General features: G+C 31.2%; 1 protein-coding gene across 2 annotated transcripts in view; it reads right to left on the bottom strand.

Moving 5' to 3' along the window:
• Positions 1–922: 922 nt before the first annotated feature.
• Positions 923–19,179, bottom strand: part of LOC136968929 (kinase suppressor of Ras 1-like) — an 86,533-nt gene continuing 68,276 nt past the window's right edge. For both annotated transcript variants that reach the window (XM_067262997.1, XM_067262996.1), the window contains 9 exons: positions 17,769–17,867; positions 15,600–15,685; positions 14,042–14,129; positions 13,816–13,904; positions 8,951–9,047; positions 5,962–6,095; positions 4,376–4,513; positions 3,933–4,062; positions 923–3,628 (listed from right to left, as the gene is read on the bottom strand). In XM_067262997.1, the coding sequence (XP_067119098.1) occupies positions 3,467–3,628; positions 3,933–4,062; positions 4,376–4,513; positions 5,962–6,095; positions 8,951–9,047; positions 13,816–13,904; positions 14,042–14,129; positions 15,600–15,685; positions 17,769–17,867 (1,023 nt within the window). In that variant the 3' untranslated portion in view covers positions 923–3,466. The remainder of the gene's footprint in view (positions 3,629–3,932; positions 4,063–4,375; positions 4,514–5,961; positions 6,096–8,950; positions 9,048–13,815; positions 13,905–14,041; positions 14,130–15,599; positions 15,686–17,768; positions 17,868–19,179) is intronic.

Genomic DNA, 19,179 nt, shown 5'->3' with positions numbered 1-19,179 from the left:
CGTCATAATCGATAGCTGCGCCAAAACTTCTTCGAAGTGTGAAAATCTCCGTCGTCCGCTATTGTAGCTGTCGCGTGACTCGATACCGGATTTCGGCTTAAAACAAACCCATTTTAATTTAGTGTCTGATGCTGGCCTCGGAATCCGGGTTCGACCCGTTAGTTAATTTTTAAGGGTCCTTTGTCTCTCGATTCCGTTTTATCGACACAGGATTACGGCCCATTATTATACAAACAATTACACGTAAGCGCATGAGTAAATTTATGCGCTATTCCCGACCGGTGAGAAATTTCCACTTACATAATGCAGTGTATTCTGTCATTTGAATATGTTTACTCCCTGCACGATAGCCAATGTAATTTCGATTAAAACACCTAAAAATCAGTGCAAAATTGTGTCCGAAAGTCCAGTCGTCGCGTGGGAACGAATAATTTATAACACACTTTAAAGAATTTGCAAGTTTATAGAGCCGCGCAACTTTTACTTCGTCATCGTGTATAGTTGTGTAGTCTGTACTTTCTAATTGTGTGTAAATCACACAGTCTATAGCAGGCCTGGTCAACCCGCGGCCCGTCACGTTAAATTGTGTGGCCCGCTAAGCGATATTATATATTTATTACAACTTTTGTTTCCCGTTGTGTGTATACCAAAACAATTATTTAAATGAAAATTTGCATGTCATTGTTATAATTTGCAATAAAATCTTATTCATTTTGTATTTGTTTTACTTTTTTCAAAGCACGTTTGCCTAAATTGTGGCCCACCGTAATGTTACACGTGATCAAAGTGGCCCGCGAAACAATTTGGGTTGGCCAGGCCTGGTCTATAGTCTGTATTCGCCAGTGTACGCGCACGCAATTTAGTGGATGCAGGCGGACCATCGATGCCACTCCTTGTCGAAGTAAAAGCGACGAGACGGGTATTTAATCTTTGGCATCGTGTTTTTATTTCTTTGAATACATATGTACAGTATATATACTAAAGTTAGTCACAAAAAAAAAACTTGGAAAAAAGACATCATATACATTATCGGTTGTACATTTAAGAATTGATAGTCAGCAATTTCCAGAGTATCCATCGGAGATTGAAAATTTTCCGAACTTCGCTTTCGGGGTCCCGCTTGGACACGTTATTTGAAAGAATCGACGTGGAACGAACATGGCTTTCGTGAAGAACGATCTGCGCAGAGGTTTTAGGAACTTGTCGTCGTCGCAAATCACTAGAATTTGTCACAAAAAAATCGTGGAAGAAGACGAGGAAACGAACGGGTCGTTGCTGAGGTCGCGTCGAATTCCCAATCGGACTCGCGTGTGGCCGTCGTACACATAAATTTGCCATTTTAAATGCAATTTTTTGAACACAAAACTTGAAAAATTACAATTTTATTGTGGATTTCGTTTTTTCCACAATCTTTCGAGATTTTTTAAATGTTTATTATATAATAAATAAAAATTTATATATATATATATATATATATTTATATATATTTAGTTCTATCAAATATTCTACAGAAGCTTGAATAATTTAGTAGTGTTTTTGCATACGAATTCTTTCCGTTAACAATGGAGATGCCGGCGCGTGTCGACACGATGTTTTTTTAATCGAATATTTGATAAAGTCGAGTGAGATAAATACAAACAGTGCAAGCTAATTGCGACTTTTTTTTGGGAATTTCATCTCTTTATAACTAAATTTACTGTATTGTACATAAATATACAAAATTATACACAATTGTGATCATAAACAATGTACAAAAAACAGAAATTAAAGGTCCTTCCGGCCTTTAAAAATATTTTTTAAATCAAACGCAAGTCGGTAAGAGGAAGAAATGTGCGAGAAAGCGTTTCTCTCGGGTGACGATTTGCGTTTGGTAGCTCGACGGAAAAACAGAACGTTACGCAAATCATCTCTCTGTTCTGTGCTCTCGCTAAAATTAAGACCGGCACACAAACCCATCGTGTTTCGTAGCATAATAAATACAAACAAAATCAAGAGATGTATCCGCATTTATGTCGAGAGAGACAAAGTATTGTACACCGTACACTACTTCATTTGTAATTGTGATTAGCATTCTTTCTGTGACTAGTACCTTGACTTTTTTCAATCGGCTAAATCGTTAATTTCGCAATCTGTAAAAATTCCGTCGATACACCTCGTACGCTAATAAGTAAATTAACAAATAGCGTGTCGCGTAAGTAACGATAGGAACAATGATCTTTTCTGCACTGGTAAACTGTAATTTCTTAAAATTGTGACCCAAGGATAAAAATATTGTAATAACAGTTCCGTACGATGCCGGATTAGCGGTTCGTAAAGAAAAATTTTAAAAGTATGCACATTTGATAAAAATCTCATTACCTTAGGAACCAGACGAGTCAAAACGAGAACGGAAATGAAACGGCGACATTTTCATTTCTGTAAAAAATTATGCGTTGTGGGTAAACTAAAAACGAATGCGCGGTGTAAATTGTAAACGAAAAATGATTAAAAATTTTTCAATTAGGATTCAAAACGAGGGCGCAAACATATCTAAACCGTATCTTCGCTGCAGTTTCCACGTTTTTCTTCCTAAATTTCAAATGCGCAAGAAATGTCTTTGAACGACATTCTGTGACAATTTTCTCACTTTTTTCCGAGCAAATCAATCGATTTGTTCTCTATATTTTGTTTTGTTTTCTGCCCGAAGATCACTTTTAATTGGTCGTGGCGAAACTTCTCTCGGTCCTCGATAAATTGGCAAACGAAAATAACAAAGTCTAACTCCCATACCGTGCGAACCACCTTATAAAAGTAATAAAAAAAAGCAATCGAGCAAATAAGTTTGGGGCGTGTAATTTCCTGAGAATTACAAATTTTTGAGTAAAATGTCGACAGAGAAGTCTTCGAATATTTGGAAATATTAAAACTTTCGTTTAAATATAAACGGGTGTAGCCTTGTCACGTTAACCCCAAAAACACAGCTTGTTTTTTTTTGTAAAGAACATATAATATGTAATAATAAATTAAATGATTTGCATGAGAAGTGAACACTATGCATCGATCAATTTTATATATACATATATGTATATATAAAATAATATATACATGCATTTATATATATATATGTAACTTTTACACGCAGATAAAGAGCAATCTTTGAATATGCACGCGGTGCCAAGTTTATACTCGTCTAGGAATTCCACGACTCCCGACAGACGTAATAAGTGGACTCGACGGGCACGATGGTGTGAAACGTGAATAAAATTAGTGTTTCCGTAGCGAGAGTGGATGGCTCGCGCGGCGTTTCGTGTTCGTGCCGTTTTCTGGACCCCCCTACTCTTACCGTTTACCCATTCTTGCACGCTCCCGAGTCTTGCGGACGAGTCGGTGGAGGTCCAAAAAGACTTCGGACGTGCATAGTTACGTGAAATTAACGTTCGGATACTAGCGAGCGTCCCGTCGAGCCGTCCTTCACTTCCGCGACGATTTAAAAAACGGATTCTGCCGAGCGTGACAGATGTATGGGATGCGAGGGACTTCTTGCCAATCGTTTCTTGGGAAGCAAAGGTAACTGCGACAGAATTGTTAGTAATTTACTAAATTCTGGTCTATCCGATGATTTGAAAGCCCAACACATCATCAGGATTTCCTTTAAAGAGAAAAAAACAATAACAATGATATCGCTATAGATGTCTACAAACATTACTTTCTAAGGATTAATAGCGATAGAAAAACTTTCGTTGGATCGGCTTCGACATTTACGGATTAATCTATTAGCGTGTGCAAAATGCACACTCGGATTATTTTTTAAACTGACTTTAGCACATTTGCTTGTAGAATCTCCACAAAATTTTATAATTACTTAATTCTGTAATTTAATCTTAATACGTTGTATTTCTAACGCATTAATCTACGTGATAAATACAGACTATGGAAAATTGGCATAGAATTACCTTAACGTCACGTGAAGCTTGTATGTTTGCTAGAGACTGCTTCACTCCTTTTCCCACTTGCCAAATAATGGCCTCCGAAGGAAGTCCTTGAAACGGCCATTCTCCGCACAGAAGTTCGTACCAGACCGTCCTGAAAAATAAACCGAAACACTAACTTTTCCGACGTTAGTTTCGGCTACGACAGACTAGTATTTAAAATTTACGAAAGTCTTTCGGTAGCATTCGTAATAAACTTAAATTATTCGACGGTGGCTTAAAAATTTAAATGTACGAATCTGACCAGTTTGTACATGTGTACATTAAAGTGTGCAAGAAGCATTACTAATAATAAACACATTATAAATTAATGTAACAGATTAAACATTTGTTAAAATTGAGACATTTAAATTATAGAATCTTATCGAATTTAAAGTGGCATTATGAATATTTGACTGCCGGCTCACCCGAAAGCGTAGACGTCCGAAGCCGTAGAGAAAGGGAGGTCGTCGCCTTCCTGTTGGTTTCCGGCCCTCAGACTGTGAATTACTTCGGGCGCCAGATAACATAACCAGCCTTTGGGAATGGTCAACCATTCTCCCTTCCTGTAAATCACAGAAAAAATTTATTGTCGACAAAATTTTAATGTTTTAAGGTAAACAATCTTTAATTTTGTAGTATGGGAGGCCGTCGACTTTCGCACGTAATTGGTTCCCGGAAGTGTGCGCGAATGTTGAATGTTCGAAAGTAGAGGGATGTAAAAAATATGCACCAAAAACTGTTTTAAAGTATTTATTTATCAATATGTATACATAATGAAGTTAACGGGGCGTGTTTAAGTGCTTTCGGGTATTTTCTTTATAAACTTGTCGAGAGTTAGTCGAATACTGTATCTCGGTTTAAATTTGTCGAACCGGCCATTACTTGCTCGAAACACGTGTTAAAATCTTCATTTAATCTAGTCTTCCGATCTTTGTGCAAACTAAGAGCCTGAGCTTGAGTAATTGAAAAACTCAAACGGACATTATTTTGATGTTGATCATCAATCCACGATGACAAAGATCTTTCCATTTCGTCCGTCACTGTGCGGTGTCTTTTGGAAACAATCTTTGAAGATATATTGTCACAATTTTGAATGTATTCCTTAATTTTACTCTTCTCAAAATTGAACATATTGTAGATCTATTTACGTCGTACAAATATCCGACCGAAACAAAAGATTCACCGTTTTCGGAACGTTTAATTATTTCCATCTTTGTCCCGACGGTATGAAGTTTATGAGTCGTTAATTTCTCTTTGTTCGTATCGACACTGCAGTTTCTCTGTTTCTCGTTCGTGTTTATCAATTTATAAGGACGAAATATTTCGACGTAAACACACAAATTGGCAAAACACGCGACACGTTGACGCACGCCCTGATGCGAGACCGAAACTGTTTTGACCTCTTGCTCGGAACGACGCGGTGGTAATTAGGATTCCGAGAAGTCCGCTATTGCGGGAAGTAACGTGTCCGAGAACGTGGAGAAAGCTACTTCGCTTTGTAGTCTACGAGCGTTCTGCATGGAAGCAAATTTTTTCATTATCGACAAAACTATTTAAAAGTCAAATTTTTAAAAATGTGCAAAATAGTGAATTTGCGAAAGTCGAGGGCTGCCTGTAGTCCACACTACTTAAATATTAACACTTAGATAGGATTCAATTTTAAAGGATTTTTACTGACCTTATTATACATATTTAAAGTATATCGTAATAGTATAAGTTAATTTATTTTGTATATTTTTTATAGGTATTACTTACTGTTAATAGTACCTATACACTGCATACTTCTGCAACCTTCTTCGGAATAACGTTATGAACAAAAAGTGGCACTTAGTACCAGTATTAATTTTAAATTTATCAATTTAAACTATTTTATTAAATTTATCACGAGAAGGTGGCCTCTAGTCGAATTATTTTATATCTAATTATTAAACTGGCCTTATGGTATCCCGACCGAGCCGGTGGAGCGCATAAATTGGTGTGATTTATATTACGTAAAATGAGACGAAAATACCTGTTTCCGTGGCATAACTTTGTGACCGAAAACAGACCGAAATCCGTTATGACGACCTTGCCGTTTTCGTAAAAAATGTTTCTCGTCTTTAAATCTTTGTGAACGATCTCTCTGGCGTGAAGATATCCCATTCCCTGAAATAGAAATAAGTAAAAGATATTCAAATTTGTTTGTATTATGAGCAAGCACTGAGAAAAAACAAAAAAAAAAATTAAAACAATAATAAATATTACATTAAGATTATTTGTAAAAATAAATGGCTTTTATAAGTAATATAGACACAGAGAATTTAAATATTGTTGTAAAAAATTTAAAAGTTGTGTGTTTTATTCAAATGAAGCAAATAAAATTAGATGTTTTAATTCAGAAAGCATTTCATCTACAGACAATTTTGACAATCTTCAACTAATTGAAATACATTAAGAAGTATATTAAAAACAATGTAACACCTGTTCAATGTGTTCTTATTTTATTCTTTGCAACCATTCTTGAACCTATGACATTTTGTCTTGGAGTGTTAAATGAATTACAGAACGTAAACTCCAAATCAAAAAAGTTTAAAAAAACGATTTGAAACATTTACTGCAGAAATTCTACACCAGAAAGAGCTGGCCACATTCCTCTCCTCCTAACGTCTTACCGTTGTGCGTTAAGTGATTAAGTGAAAAATAAGGTAAATAAAAACTTAATAGAGACTTAAATGGTCATCTTTTCACCTGTTTCTACCAGAACTTTTGGGTCTCATTGAGGTTATTATATGTAAGACTCATTAGTTTCTTATGCATTTGCTCTTCTTTTTTCAGGTACTATCATTTACCAGTTGGAAGACAATAATGAAGAGGGAAAGAAGTCATAATGAAATGGATAATGAATATAACAAAGGGAAAATTACAGGAATTCTATAACCATGGGACTGACAGAAAAGGAATGTTTGTGCAATTGAAAGATTTTGTTGTGATAAGGTCAGTAAAAATCTAAACTTTTGTTATTACAAGGGTTGTTATAATGAGATTCCATTGTATAACTTAATTCTTCTTTTGAGTTTTATTCATATTCTGATCTGATAATGATCTTAAAAATAAAAAGTGTACTGATTACTTTTTGAACTGTTTGAGTAAATGCAACCATAATATATATGTAATTAAAAGACTTTGATTGTTTTACATTTTGAAATGTTTTATTTTTTGTAATTATGAAAAATTATTGGAAAGTAACAAACAATGGCAAATTATACATAATCTTGTAAAGCTTAATGTAAGTAAACTGTATACTAATAGTTCTCAATGTTTCTCACATTGTAGACCACTAAAATCCTCATACCATGATAGACTGTAGAACCCTAGGGGTCAGCAGACCACCAGTTGAGAAATGTGACTGCACAAGACTAAACAAAATAACACACAAAACAAGATGTTAGAACACAAATCTGTTTTTCTGCATTGTCTCCCAGACAATTCGACCACTTGACATAATATAGTGCTAATTTTTGTGTCCCATACATACATAGAATGCAAGACATTGAGATCAAAATTACTCTTCTGCTGCTGCATGCACTTCATTACTTTAAAATATGAAACTGTCAGAATGCCTAAAAGAGACCAAAACACATGGTAATCCTTGTAGCCTTGATTTCAACTTTCAAAGTGAAAGAGAGGCTGAAAGAGATAAAGACAGTGTTTCTCAACTGCTCGTCTGTAAAAAAAATTCTACTGGTCTGCAGAAAAATATTTTACCGTACTGATACAGGCACAGTTGATTACAAGTAACATTTATATAGTTACTTATTTAAGCTCCTAAAGGGAGTTTTTTGGACTAATACACAATGTTGTCCTTCAAATCAGACTTTAGAGTCTCTAAAGTTCAAGAATTGTTTTAGATGAGTTAAAACAAGATAGTTGTTTCAGATGATTCCAAACTATTGATGTGGTCTCATAGATAGTACAGGTACCTATTGTATAAAAAATTTTGCATAAAATATTACTGGAGAGGATCCACAAAAACATTTGATCCAAAATGCATATAAATAAAACATCTGAAAATTAAAATTGTTTCTGAGTAATTTTGAACTCCCAGTGAAAGTCAAATTTGAAGGACATTTGTCTATTAGTCCAAAAAACCCCTTTTAGGTGGTTAAATAAGACTGGAAAGTACAATTGATTACATCTGGCTAATATTGCTGATTTTAGCTTATTACCATATATTTAAATAGTAATCTGGAGTTACTGCTCATACTTTCTTACATCCAGTAACTCATATAATCATAATATGAATAATTCAAAAATTCATATAATAACTGATCTACATAAAATTATCCATAATTTTACCAGTCCATGATGAGAAAAAAACTGAGAAACACTGGATGAAGATGCTTGTGATAGATATGGAAGACCACAGCATTTCATCTTTTCTCCATCATGAGGCTTGTTTTTCTCTTCTAAAAATCTCCAACACCATCTTTGCAACATTTCGGCAATTTGTGACACACACTCCACACACCCGAACTGGCTGCTCTCGCATTTTTGTCTCGGATATGCCTTTTGCCTAAAAAATTTAAATAACGCTGCCGAGTTCCTCTCAAAACCGAATCTCTAGGCACATCGTTATTTTCAAAGCCATTACTCTGGGTCCACAACACGCAAATCCAACAGAAACCAGTCAACTAACTTCTCGAGAATACGAGTATCATTTTGATATAATATATTATAATATAATTTTATCATTCCAATATTCACTACCAGTCTTACATTCCAAACAGTTGACAAATATTTTAACGTAACGTAATCAACAGCTATACTTTAGGAGCATCTGTGCATAAAGTCTTTTTATGATATCAAAAACCACATATAACATTCAGATATATTTTTTTATTTTCTAAATCACAATTAAATACATTCATAATAATCCACTCTCAAATATTCAAAATCATGTAATACATTTATTACTCTACACTAATTTCAAAATTTTATTTAAAAAAAATTAAATTAAATACCTGTGATATTTGTTGTGCAATAGAAACCGTTTTGTTGAGACTGAGTTTGTCTTTCAAAAGGTGGATTTGTGTATAAAGTGTGTTGCCTTTACATAGACTAAAAAATAAAATTATCAAACAATTAAATTTTATTAATAAAGTACATATATTTTACAATATAAATTTCTTTATTTAAAAATCCAAATTATATATTAATTTAATAAAATAGAAATATGCATGACAGACAAAAATACAAATTAAGTCCACTGGATATAAAATCTTAGATATTAAAATTTCAAAAATAAATTATTAGAAATCGATAAAATCTAACAGTTTAATTCTGTCAATTACAGTATAATCTTGTTTTAACAGATCACTCGAGCCACTGAAAATAATCCGTTGTTCTGATAATCTGTTATATCACAAACAATGGATTTCCCACTTTTCCAGGTAAATATACATTATTTAACCCCCAACATAGAAAAAATACCTGTACTTGAAACTGTTCAGTCTCTTGAAGTCTCTATTCTATAAAATCATGTATGTTACAAGATTGTATATTATGCTGTACATGTGTACAACAAAGCTGATGGAAATTGTATAAACTGTAAGCACAAAAAAAAGGAAAATTACATATGCTTATCAGTACATCACTTGACTTCAATTTGTTAAAAAACTTGTCCATCTTGGTTTGTTCTGATGCCGCTTTTCTGCCTATTGAATACAACAATCACTTGATATTAGCAACATTATATACAGTACAGCCTGTTCGTTTATATTAATACTCAACAGGAGGGTCTTCACGACTTGGAAAGACCCCACGTCCTTGTTAAATTTTGGCATTATAATTGGACCGGCATCAGAATGTTCGTCAGGAGGCTTCTCCCTAATTGTATCACCTTGTTGATACACTTCATACAATTTCTCAATCATACACATCAACTGAGATGTAACGAGTTCATTGTCGAACTCTACAAATTTCCGAAAATACCCGAATATTAACTAAACGTTGAAAAAATCTGTTATTCCAAGTTATGGATATACTAAAGTGAGTTAAAATTACATTGATTTGGCAGGACCTGGGAAAAAATCCATTGTTTATGATCTGTTAAAGCAAGATTCTACTGTATATATTTTTCGACATATAATGCATTTTAACTATTAAGAAATCTATCTGTTAAAGTATGGACAGTGTATTTTCTATAAAATAATTCTGAATATCCTGAAATTTCTTCCTCTAAGTGCTCTCCTGTATTTTAAATTATTTAATTATCAGAATATAGTTTTGCTTATAAACTTAATTCTTATATAATTTTATGGATTTGAAAGTATTAAATGAGCTTTGACAAAGACTGTCACAAGCCAAATTACCAGTCTACTCATTATATTTCTTGATTTACAGATACCCAACTTAGCTACAAAAGCTTTACAATGGTTTACAATATTTTTAAGTAGCAAATTCTATTGAATCATAGTCCTAATTGTAGCATTTTATAATAATAAATTGCTCAATAAGTGAAAAGAAATTATCAAAACATATCATGGCTTTACAGAAATGACCACGATGAAAAGTTTTGCATCCTGGCTGCTTAATAAAATATGTAATTACTAACAACCAGATGAATTAGAACTAATTAATTGAAAAAAAAATGTTTTTCTCCATTTTTAACAGTTATCATCAGGTTTACAACTAATAGAATACATAAAAAACTGACACATAAACTGGAACTGTATACTAAACAAACAACTTGACACCTAAATGAGAATTCCAGCATATAATGAACAAATAAACTTTAATGGTCATACATTTTGGCTGTCTTTCAGAGGCCCTTGTCGAGAAAGAATGCACAAAACAGAAAAAACAGTTCTATCTTAGAAAAGTTTTAGCTTTCAAACATAGCTGTGTTCCAATTTTTTAAACATTTAAAAGATGTTCAATACAAAGATCCTTACGTATTACATATAAACAAATTATTTATTAAATAAAGCAATAACTAAATTCATTAATAATATAATACATGGCATTGTGAAAGTTAGTCCGATGTTTTAACGTATAAACAATGATCGATAAGGAAATTGTTTCCTTTACATTGCATAAAGATAAATGAATAATTACACATCAAAAATTATAATTATGCTTTGTGGCATTGTAAAAATAATACTTTCACGATTATGGAACCAGAATATAATTGAAGTTAATGCAACCTCCCTTCGTGTTTGCTATATAAATTTCAAGAGCCTCCAACGAACGTAAGTCGTGTCGGTCAAAAGCCCCGTGTAAAAGAGTAGCTTCATCTCAACAAGGAGAAACCCTGGGTTCGGTAGCAAACTGGGCTAGTGCAGTATTATACTTCCCCTTGGACATGTCATATCTGTGGTCCCGAAAACTTTTGAATATTATTTGTTTGAATTGAAGTTTATTTGTTCATTATATGCTGGAATTTGCATTTAGGTGTCAAGTTGTTTGTTTAATATAATACTTGTTACAAGAACAAAAATTAAAAAACTTTTTTTGCATGTCGTAATAATATGTGCATGCTCAATGTCACATTTAACAAAGTTCTTCAACCTGTATTACAATTTTAAAGAATACCCGGTTTATATAAATTACAATAGATCTTGAGTAAAGTTTGAATTTTATAAGTCAAAGCATGCCCTCCATTTGGTTGCTAGTGAGTTCATTTCTTTAACCCTTTTCCTCCAAAAGTACCGATCGATCGGTACCCCCAATTGTTAAGCAAAACTTCGAGGGTACCGATTCAACGTTACTCTGGTAAATATCGATTTTTGTAAAATTTATCGACAATAGATGTCGGCACTTGACGGCATCGTCTTGTCTATCATCCGTTTCACACATTTTTGTCCAAGTGGTGTTTTGTTGACTTAAAAAATTTTAATTAATGCTTTTTTTCTTAATTTATTTTTTTCTGGTAATTTTTTATTTCATTTTTAGCATATTCATGCGATAACATTACTATAATAAGTTTATTTAGCTATAATAAGTTAACATACTACAAATATTCAAGTTGTCATCTTCAGTTCTGATAATTTATATTTTTTAATTTTTATTTTAATCGAAAATATCAGCAAATGTTTCGTGTATTGCCACTGGTAATCATATGTTTATTACAAAAATATATAATCTCATTCGATATGAAATGAATAAAGTATATTAGTTCATTATATTAGTTGATAGCAGAATAAATTTTTGATTTCAAACAAATGTTTGATATAATGCGCAATAATTTCACAACGAATAAACATACATGCATAAGTGTTATATGGAATTGTACAAAACAATATTCTGTCTTTCTGGCTCAGTGCCAGCAAACTAGGTAACTAGACAATGTTAATTTTCACAAAAAGTTACAAATTATCAAGTTTATATGTTAGTTCTGATATATATATATTTTTTTTCTTATAAATTTTTCTAATAAAATGTATTGGAAAATGAAGATATTAATAAATGTACGTGACTTTTTTTCATATAGATATAATAATAATTTGATTTTTGGTGAATTTTTAAAATAATATTGCCTGACTGACCTATATTGCCTTAAAAGGGATCACAAAATAAACGTAAAGATGATGTCGGGGGAAAAGGGTTAAAATTAATTGTTGTCCCTCTTTTTAAGACACATCCTGGTTGCTTATAAAGAGTCACAACGTGTTCCAACATTTTAAAAAATACTATGACACAAAATTTGTAGAGATTATTAGAAAGAATGACGACACCATTTTTTAGAATTACCAACTTACTGCAATTTATTGTTGCAGAAACCACACAGAGCATATTTATCACACACGAATACAACAATCTGTCAAATTAATCTCACTGAGAGAACTCAAAATTCACTTGGTAATTTATCAATTTTCATCTAATGTTATGTCAGCAAACATATCTGGACTTTATTAGTCAAGCACCAAAGAAGGCCTATTCAAGCTGTTCTACAATCATAATGAGTTTGCAACTGCCAACAACAACTTCATCAACATATATGACATCTCTTCAATCAACCTGAAACAAAGTCTGAAAGTAAGCAGAGCTTTGTAAGTTGCAATTGTGAAAGGCATTGTGTTAATAAAATGTAGAAATGTTGTTCAAAAGGTATTGTGTATACTTTTAAGTATCACTATAACAGTTCCTGCAAAAATAGTCAAGCTTGGTTGTTATTCTTAATTATTACACATATTTAGTCATACATCGCACACTCTTTTATTTCTGACTACAAAATAGATGGGAAGTGACTGTGACACACAATAGTATGTTTATAATGCTTGAATGCATCATTATCAGTTTTTTTAATAGTCCTGGCACAAATTTTGCATTGTGGTATTTTTAAAATACCAAAACATGTCATGATTGTCTGTAAGCAGGATGTAAAACTTCTTGTCATGGCTGTTTCTGTAAAAACAACACATTCTGGTTGTTTCTTTTACTCACTGAGCATTTTCAATCTTTAGCCCAACATATGCAATTTTTAATGTTCAAATAACAATACATCTCAAAAAAGTGCACTTTTTGTAAATAGGTATTAAAAAATTTGATAATTTTAATAAAACTTCAACTCATAAATCAATAATAAACTAAATGTAATCTTTTTTAGATATGAAGTATCTATTTCTGTAAAATTACATTCAGAAGGCTTTCTTTTATTAAAAGTCAGTCTACTAGAGCTAAACCATATCAAAAGCGTTTCGATTCTTAATAAATTTTACTAAAGAAACTAATCAAAACCTTATTTTTCATCATTAAAAAAGACCCGATGTGAAATTTATTGAAAGACAAATAGCTCTTAAATAAATTCAACAATTATAAATATTATTCTTAAAAACCTCAATTCAAAAATACGGAATATCCTTCAAAAACTATCAAATCAAATTACCTTGTCACTATTGCTAAGTGAGGCGGATTCATGCAAGCACCCATGAAAAGAACTAAATTCTCGTGCCTTGTTTTTCGAAACGTTGCTACCTACAAAATAAAGAATTTAAAAGTTATTAATGTATTTAGTTTAAATTAATAATTATAAATGTAGAATAAAATTTATTTGAATTAATTTACTTAAAGATAACGTAATAGACTTTTACAACAGTGTAACGTAAATTTACCTCTTGTTTAAATGTTTCAAGTGTTTTTTTGTCGTCTACATGATCCATATTTAGCACCTTGATGGCAACGCTGCCATGCCAATTACCTCTTTAAAGAAAAGCAAAATTTGTAAAAGGAAGTAAAAATAATTTAGTTTAGTTTTATCTTTTCTAATAATAAAGCATATACAGAAATATATATATTATTTAAGGATTCTCTCAGAATTCTTGTTGTATTAACTTCGTAAGAATCAATGCATAACAAAATATTTTTTAATCTTGTTTTTCTAATGAAATATACTATGCACACACATCACTGTTTGTAAATCTTTATTGTTTAATTATCATGTCACATTCCTATTCAATTATATGTCTAAATTCATTATATAGTTTCACTTAAACATTGTTCCTCTCCGATAAATATAATAAATATTATAATATTCTTTCAGAAAACATAATCAGAATTTCTATGACATATGCTCTGTTCTATTCTTACTTCCCTCTCTTTGCTTTCCCAGAATTAAACGGTGTAAAATGGACTCTAACGACCCGTTAATTGCCGCAACTTCAGAAAGTGTGTATGCACAATAAAAAGAAGTACGAACTTTTTATAATAAAAAGCAGAAAATAAACTATAAACATTCAATAAAAACCGTAATACTACGAGTTTGTCTTATAAAACTACTGCAGAGATTCAATCATCTAGAATGTCAGTAATCTGACACCCTCTAAAAAGTAGACAGTAAATGAAAACTTTCATATAATAACTTAGAATATTGATATTTTGAACTATTATTATTAACCTGATTATTTTCAATTTTCTTTCTCACAGACCAACAAAAGAATTGCATATCTAAAAACTGGTTTATCGTACTCCAAGTATCTATAACTTTTTGAATTGTTTGTCTATAGTATATGGACACATGTAAAAATTGACTTTATGCAATAACAAGTTCTTTAACAATTTTGTGGGATTTCTCAACCTTAACTTAACATGGTATAGTCCCCACATCATCTTCAAACCAATTAAAAGGGATGAGTAAACAAACTGAAATATGGCAGCGCATACTGGTATAAGTTGTATAAAATCTGTAATGTTTAAATCACATATAACAAAATTTTGTAAAAATATTCAAAAACATCCAGCAATTCAGTATTTTCAATAATCTGGAATCACTCTGCTCCTTTAGGTGTGGCACCTAAAGAAGCAGAGTTCTGCATTACATACCACATTACTCCATTAGTTCTGCCATTTTATAGTATATCTTGACTTAAATTTTCATTATACTTAAAATAAATTCTAACAATTTTAAATAGAAATAAAATAGGATATCTTAATTGCAAGAAACATAAATTTAATTTTTGATGAGATTATTTCAGTTCCTTGTTTAAGAAAGAGCTACTGCAATAAAAATTGGTTTTACAAAGGATTAAATACACATCAAAAATTTCTTTTTTTCTGAAGGAATAACTTCAAGTTTGTAAACATAAGTTTTAAACTTGGCAAATAAACAGTCCCTTAAATCTTAAGAAATAAAATAAATAGAAAAAATAATAAATTTATGCTCAATAATAATACTTGTAAACGGTTCCAAATCTTCCAGTTCCCAATCTGTCAATAATTTCTAGTTCATCGTAAGGAATATCCCATTCTCTTAATGACAGCTGAAAATAAAAGATTATGTAAGTAACATTTTCATTATTATAATATATTGGGTGCAGAATATATCAAGTCGCGCAAACTAGATTGGGAGAAAATTAAAGTGGTTCCGGAAAAATTTGTGATAGAAAAATGTTAAGGCAATAGCCACAAAATGTTAATGTAAAATGGAGTAGTGTCTTGACTAAGCCTGTAACCATTAATTGTGGTAATTCACAAATGTGAGAATCCCATGTTTTAAAACTAAATTTTGAATGTCATTTACTTTGTTTCCGATCAATTTGGTCACTCGTTACGTCACGCCCTACTTACATGATTATGCACTTGTAGTAGAACTAAGTCTTTCTCGCTTACTACACCATGGATTTGATTTTTTATAAAAAACCGGAACCAGAATGGAGCTTTAAAAAGAACCAAAAAATTAAATCCATTTGTATTTTGAAACACTTTTCAAAGCTATTTAAAGGGTAAAATTTCCCATTGGCTCATTTTGAAAGAAATATTCATCTTCAATGTCCTGAGTGCCAGGTAGTAATACACTGCATTTCATATACATCATGCTAGGAAAGTAAGTAGACTTCCTTGCACATTTCATGTGTATTCCATAAAAATAACTATCAAAAACGAAATTAAAACTTTGTGTTTTGTTTTCACTTGTCTTATTTTATTTCTTAATCATATACAAAAACTTTTGAATAAGTTTTTTATAGTCTAAAACATATATTCCTATCAAATACATAAGCTTATCATTACAATGAAAAATTTACATTTTATGACAGAATAAATTTTGTGGTAAATTTTCATAGATTTCACAATTAAAAAAAAGCACAATAAGGTTTGTGAGTTTTATTTATAGTAAATTTCTGGCAAACCTCTCCGGTTTTTGACGATCGCTAGATTATTACAGATTTCTAGAAATAAAATTAAAGTTACCAAAATCAACTGATTCTGTTGAATAAAATAAAAATAACTGGTTAACCAACATATGAACATACCAAACAATTAGGCGTAATTCTCACAGTTTGTGAACTAAGGCACAATGGATTGTACTTTGGCAGACGTTTAGCATTGCTCGACAATCGACGCATCAAAGTTTAGCAACGGTTAGACTCTGTACGACGTGTAACGTACGCAGTTACCGAAATCAAAGAAACTTTAATCGATCTCAAATACAAGTCAAGGGTTGAATATAGCTCCGGAGTGATAAAAATCACTCCGCAGATACAATCATTAATTTGTTTGTAAAATTTTGTTTAATTTCACATTCTAGTGTGCAATAATTTTTGGGGAAATTTGGATCTTGAAAATATTCTGCACTCCTGCATTATATGTCTTTTATATTATATATATTACATTATATTTATTCTTTATTTAAGTGTATAACTTGAATTAAATCAAATGAAAAGAGTAAATAAATTTTTTGTGTTCAAATAAAAATAATTTAAATTTTGAATTAATTTCGGAAAATATACTCTATAATTACATTATTGCATATTGTAAACGAGATGCTGTTGTTTTCAAAAATGTAAAGTGCAGTACATAAAATAATAGATTCTACTGAACTCAAATGTGTTCTCAATGACACTATATTCATAGTGTAAGAAGATACATATGCAGCAATTTATGCAAAAATCTCTACTATACATAGAGAATTGTTGTATTTTCCTTTTATTGCAAATGATATTGCTCAAAATCACCATACCTCTGCCCACTTGATTTTTACTCGTGGAAGCACTCGAAAACCATAATATACAAGATAAAAATATAAAACAAGAATATTTTAAAGGAATGCATACAAGATGCATATGCCTGATGAATTAATAAGTGGGAAAGATGCTTTTTCATACAATATTAATGCAATGGTATGAATCTAGAGTATATTTTATGAATAAATATACCATTTTACTATCATAGGAACTTGAATCACCAGTATTTTTGAAATATAGATCTCATTTCAAGACTCTTTTTTCAAATCAAAGATTTATAATTAAAAATTTCAATAAAATCTGTTTGAAAAAATCACATATTTAAAATAAAACAGTTTAAATTTTTTCATTTATAAATTAAAATAATCAAAAGTATACTTACGCTATTCTGCCTAGGCCAAGACCGCTCGCTAGCATCTACATCAGAGACTTGGCTATCTTGCGAGTCGACACGTCCGGCCAGCGTCTTTTCGGAATCGGTCTAAGAACCAAAATCCATACAAATCAGTCAACATAATACTTAAATATTGTAATTTCAGAACCAATTCTACAATATTTTAATTAAGATATTACTAGGAGAGACTTATTTCTTCACAATTTCTTTGTGTTGCTATTATAAACAATAATACAAAAAACTCTATGATATGTTTCTTGTCTAATCTTCTTAATGACTTGTGAGCATTACATTAAGATTGGCCTTACTTTACCACTAGACTTATTACACCACTAAAGGACATCAAAATTGGACTTAGAAAAACACTATTTTATTTTCAGAATGCATTTCAGACCTGGAATCCCTCTTAATTTTGTAGCAAAAAAGCTGATGAGAGACTCCAGGTCTGAAATGCATTCTGAAAATAAAATAGTGTTTTTCTAAGTCCAATTTTGATGTCCTTTAGTGGTGTAATAAGTCTAGTGGTAAAGTAAGGCCAATCTTAGTGCTCACAAGTCATTAAAAAAACTCTTTAGAAATTTGGCCACAGAACATGCTCATTTAATATATTTTAGTAAATTGAATAGTAGAAATTCCATTCAAATTGAAATTAACAAAGATCTGTATTAAATTTTTTGAAAGATTAGAGATTAGAGTTATCTGTTAAAGAAAGTGAATTAAAATAGAATTTTCAATGAGAATTATAGAACTAATTTCTTGATTTTGAATAAAACAAGCCAAAAGTAGTTTAATACATCATCTCATTATCCAAGTTTCTTTGCATTTAAATGGATTTAAAATTACATAGCATTTGAAAACAAAACTTGAATTCAAAAACAATTATAAAAGTGAGTACTTGATTGCTTGCTGTTCTCCCAATTAGTTGTATGTTATTTAGAACTTAGCATAAGTTCCAAAGAACATAGAATTAAATAAACAACAACTAACCCGTTATATATAAAGACCAACAACTGCCGAATTATCGGCTAGCAATGCTCTTGCTGATTACTATAGCCATTTGCTAGCCCGATAATTCGGCAGTTGTTGGTCTTTGAACATAGAATTATAAAAGTCTTTTCTAATTTTAAATCAGGTATTTATTTAGTTACAATCATTCAAAATGACACAAAGTGGCAACATCAAAAATAAAGTTTTATATTAAAGTCTCAAAATAATAAAATAGTTACTACATTCAACTTCCATACCAAAGTGGATGTGTGTGAATGATAATTACACACCAGTAAATTTTAAATCACCATTAAAGAACTTTAATATAGTTAAATTTCAGACAATTTGTCTAAAAATTAATTATATTATAGTTTTTTACTGGTGATTTAAAGTTTTTAAAATGTATAATTAT

This window comes from Centruroides vittatus, unplaced genomic scaffold, assembly GCF_030686945.1.
Source record: "Centruroides vittatus isolate TY-2023 unplaced genomic scaffold, ASM3068694v2 contig_166, whole genome shotgun sequence".
Taxonomy (NCBI): domain Eukaryota; kingdom Metazoa; phylum Arthropoda; class Arachnida; order Scorpiones; family Buthidae; genus Centruroides; species Centruroides vittatus.
Note: the sequence above shows the minus strand (reverse complement) of the source record. Positions and strands in the feature narration are given on the sequence as shown.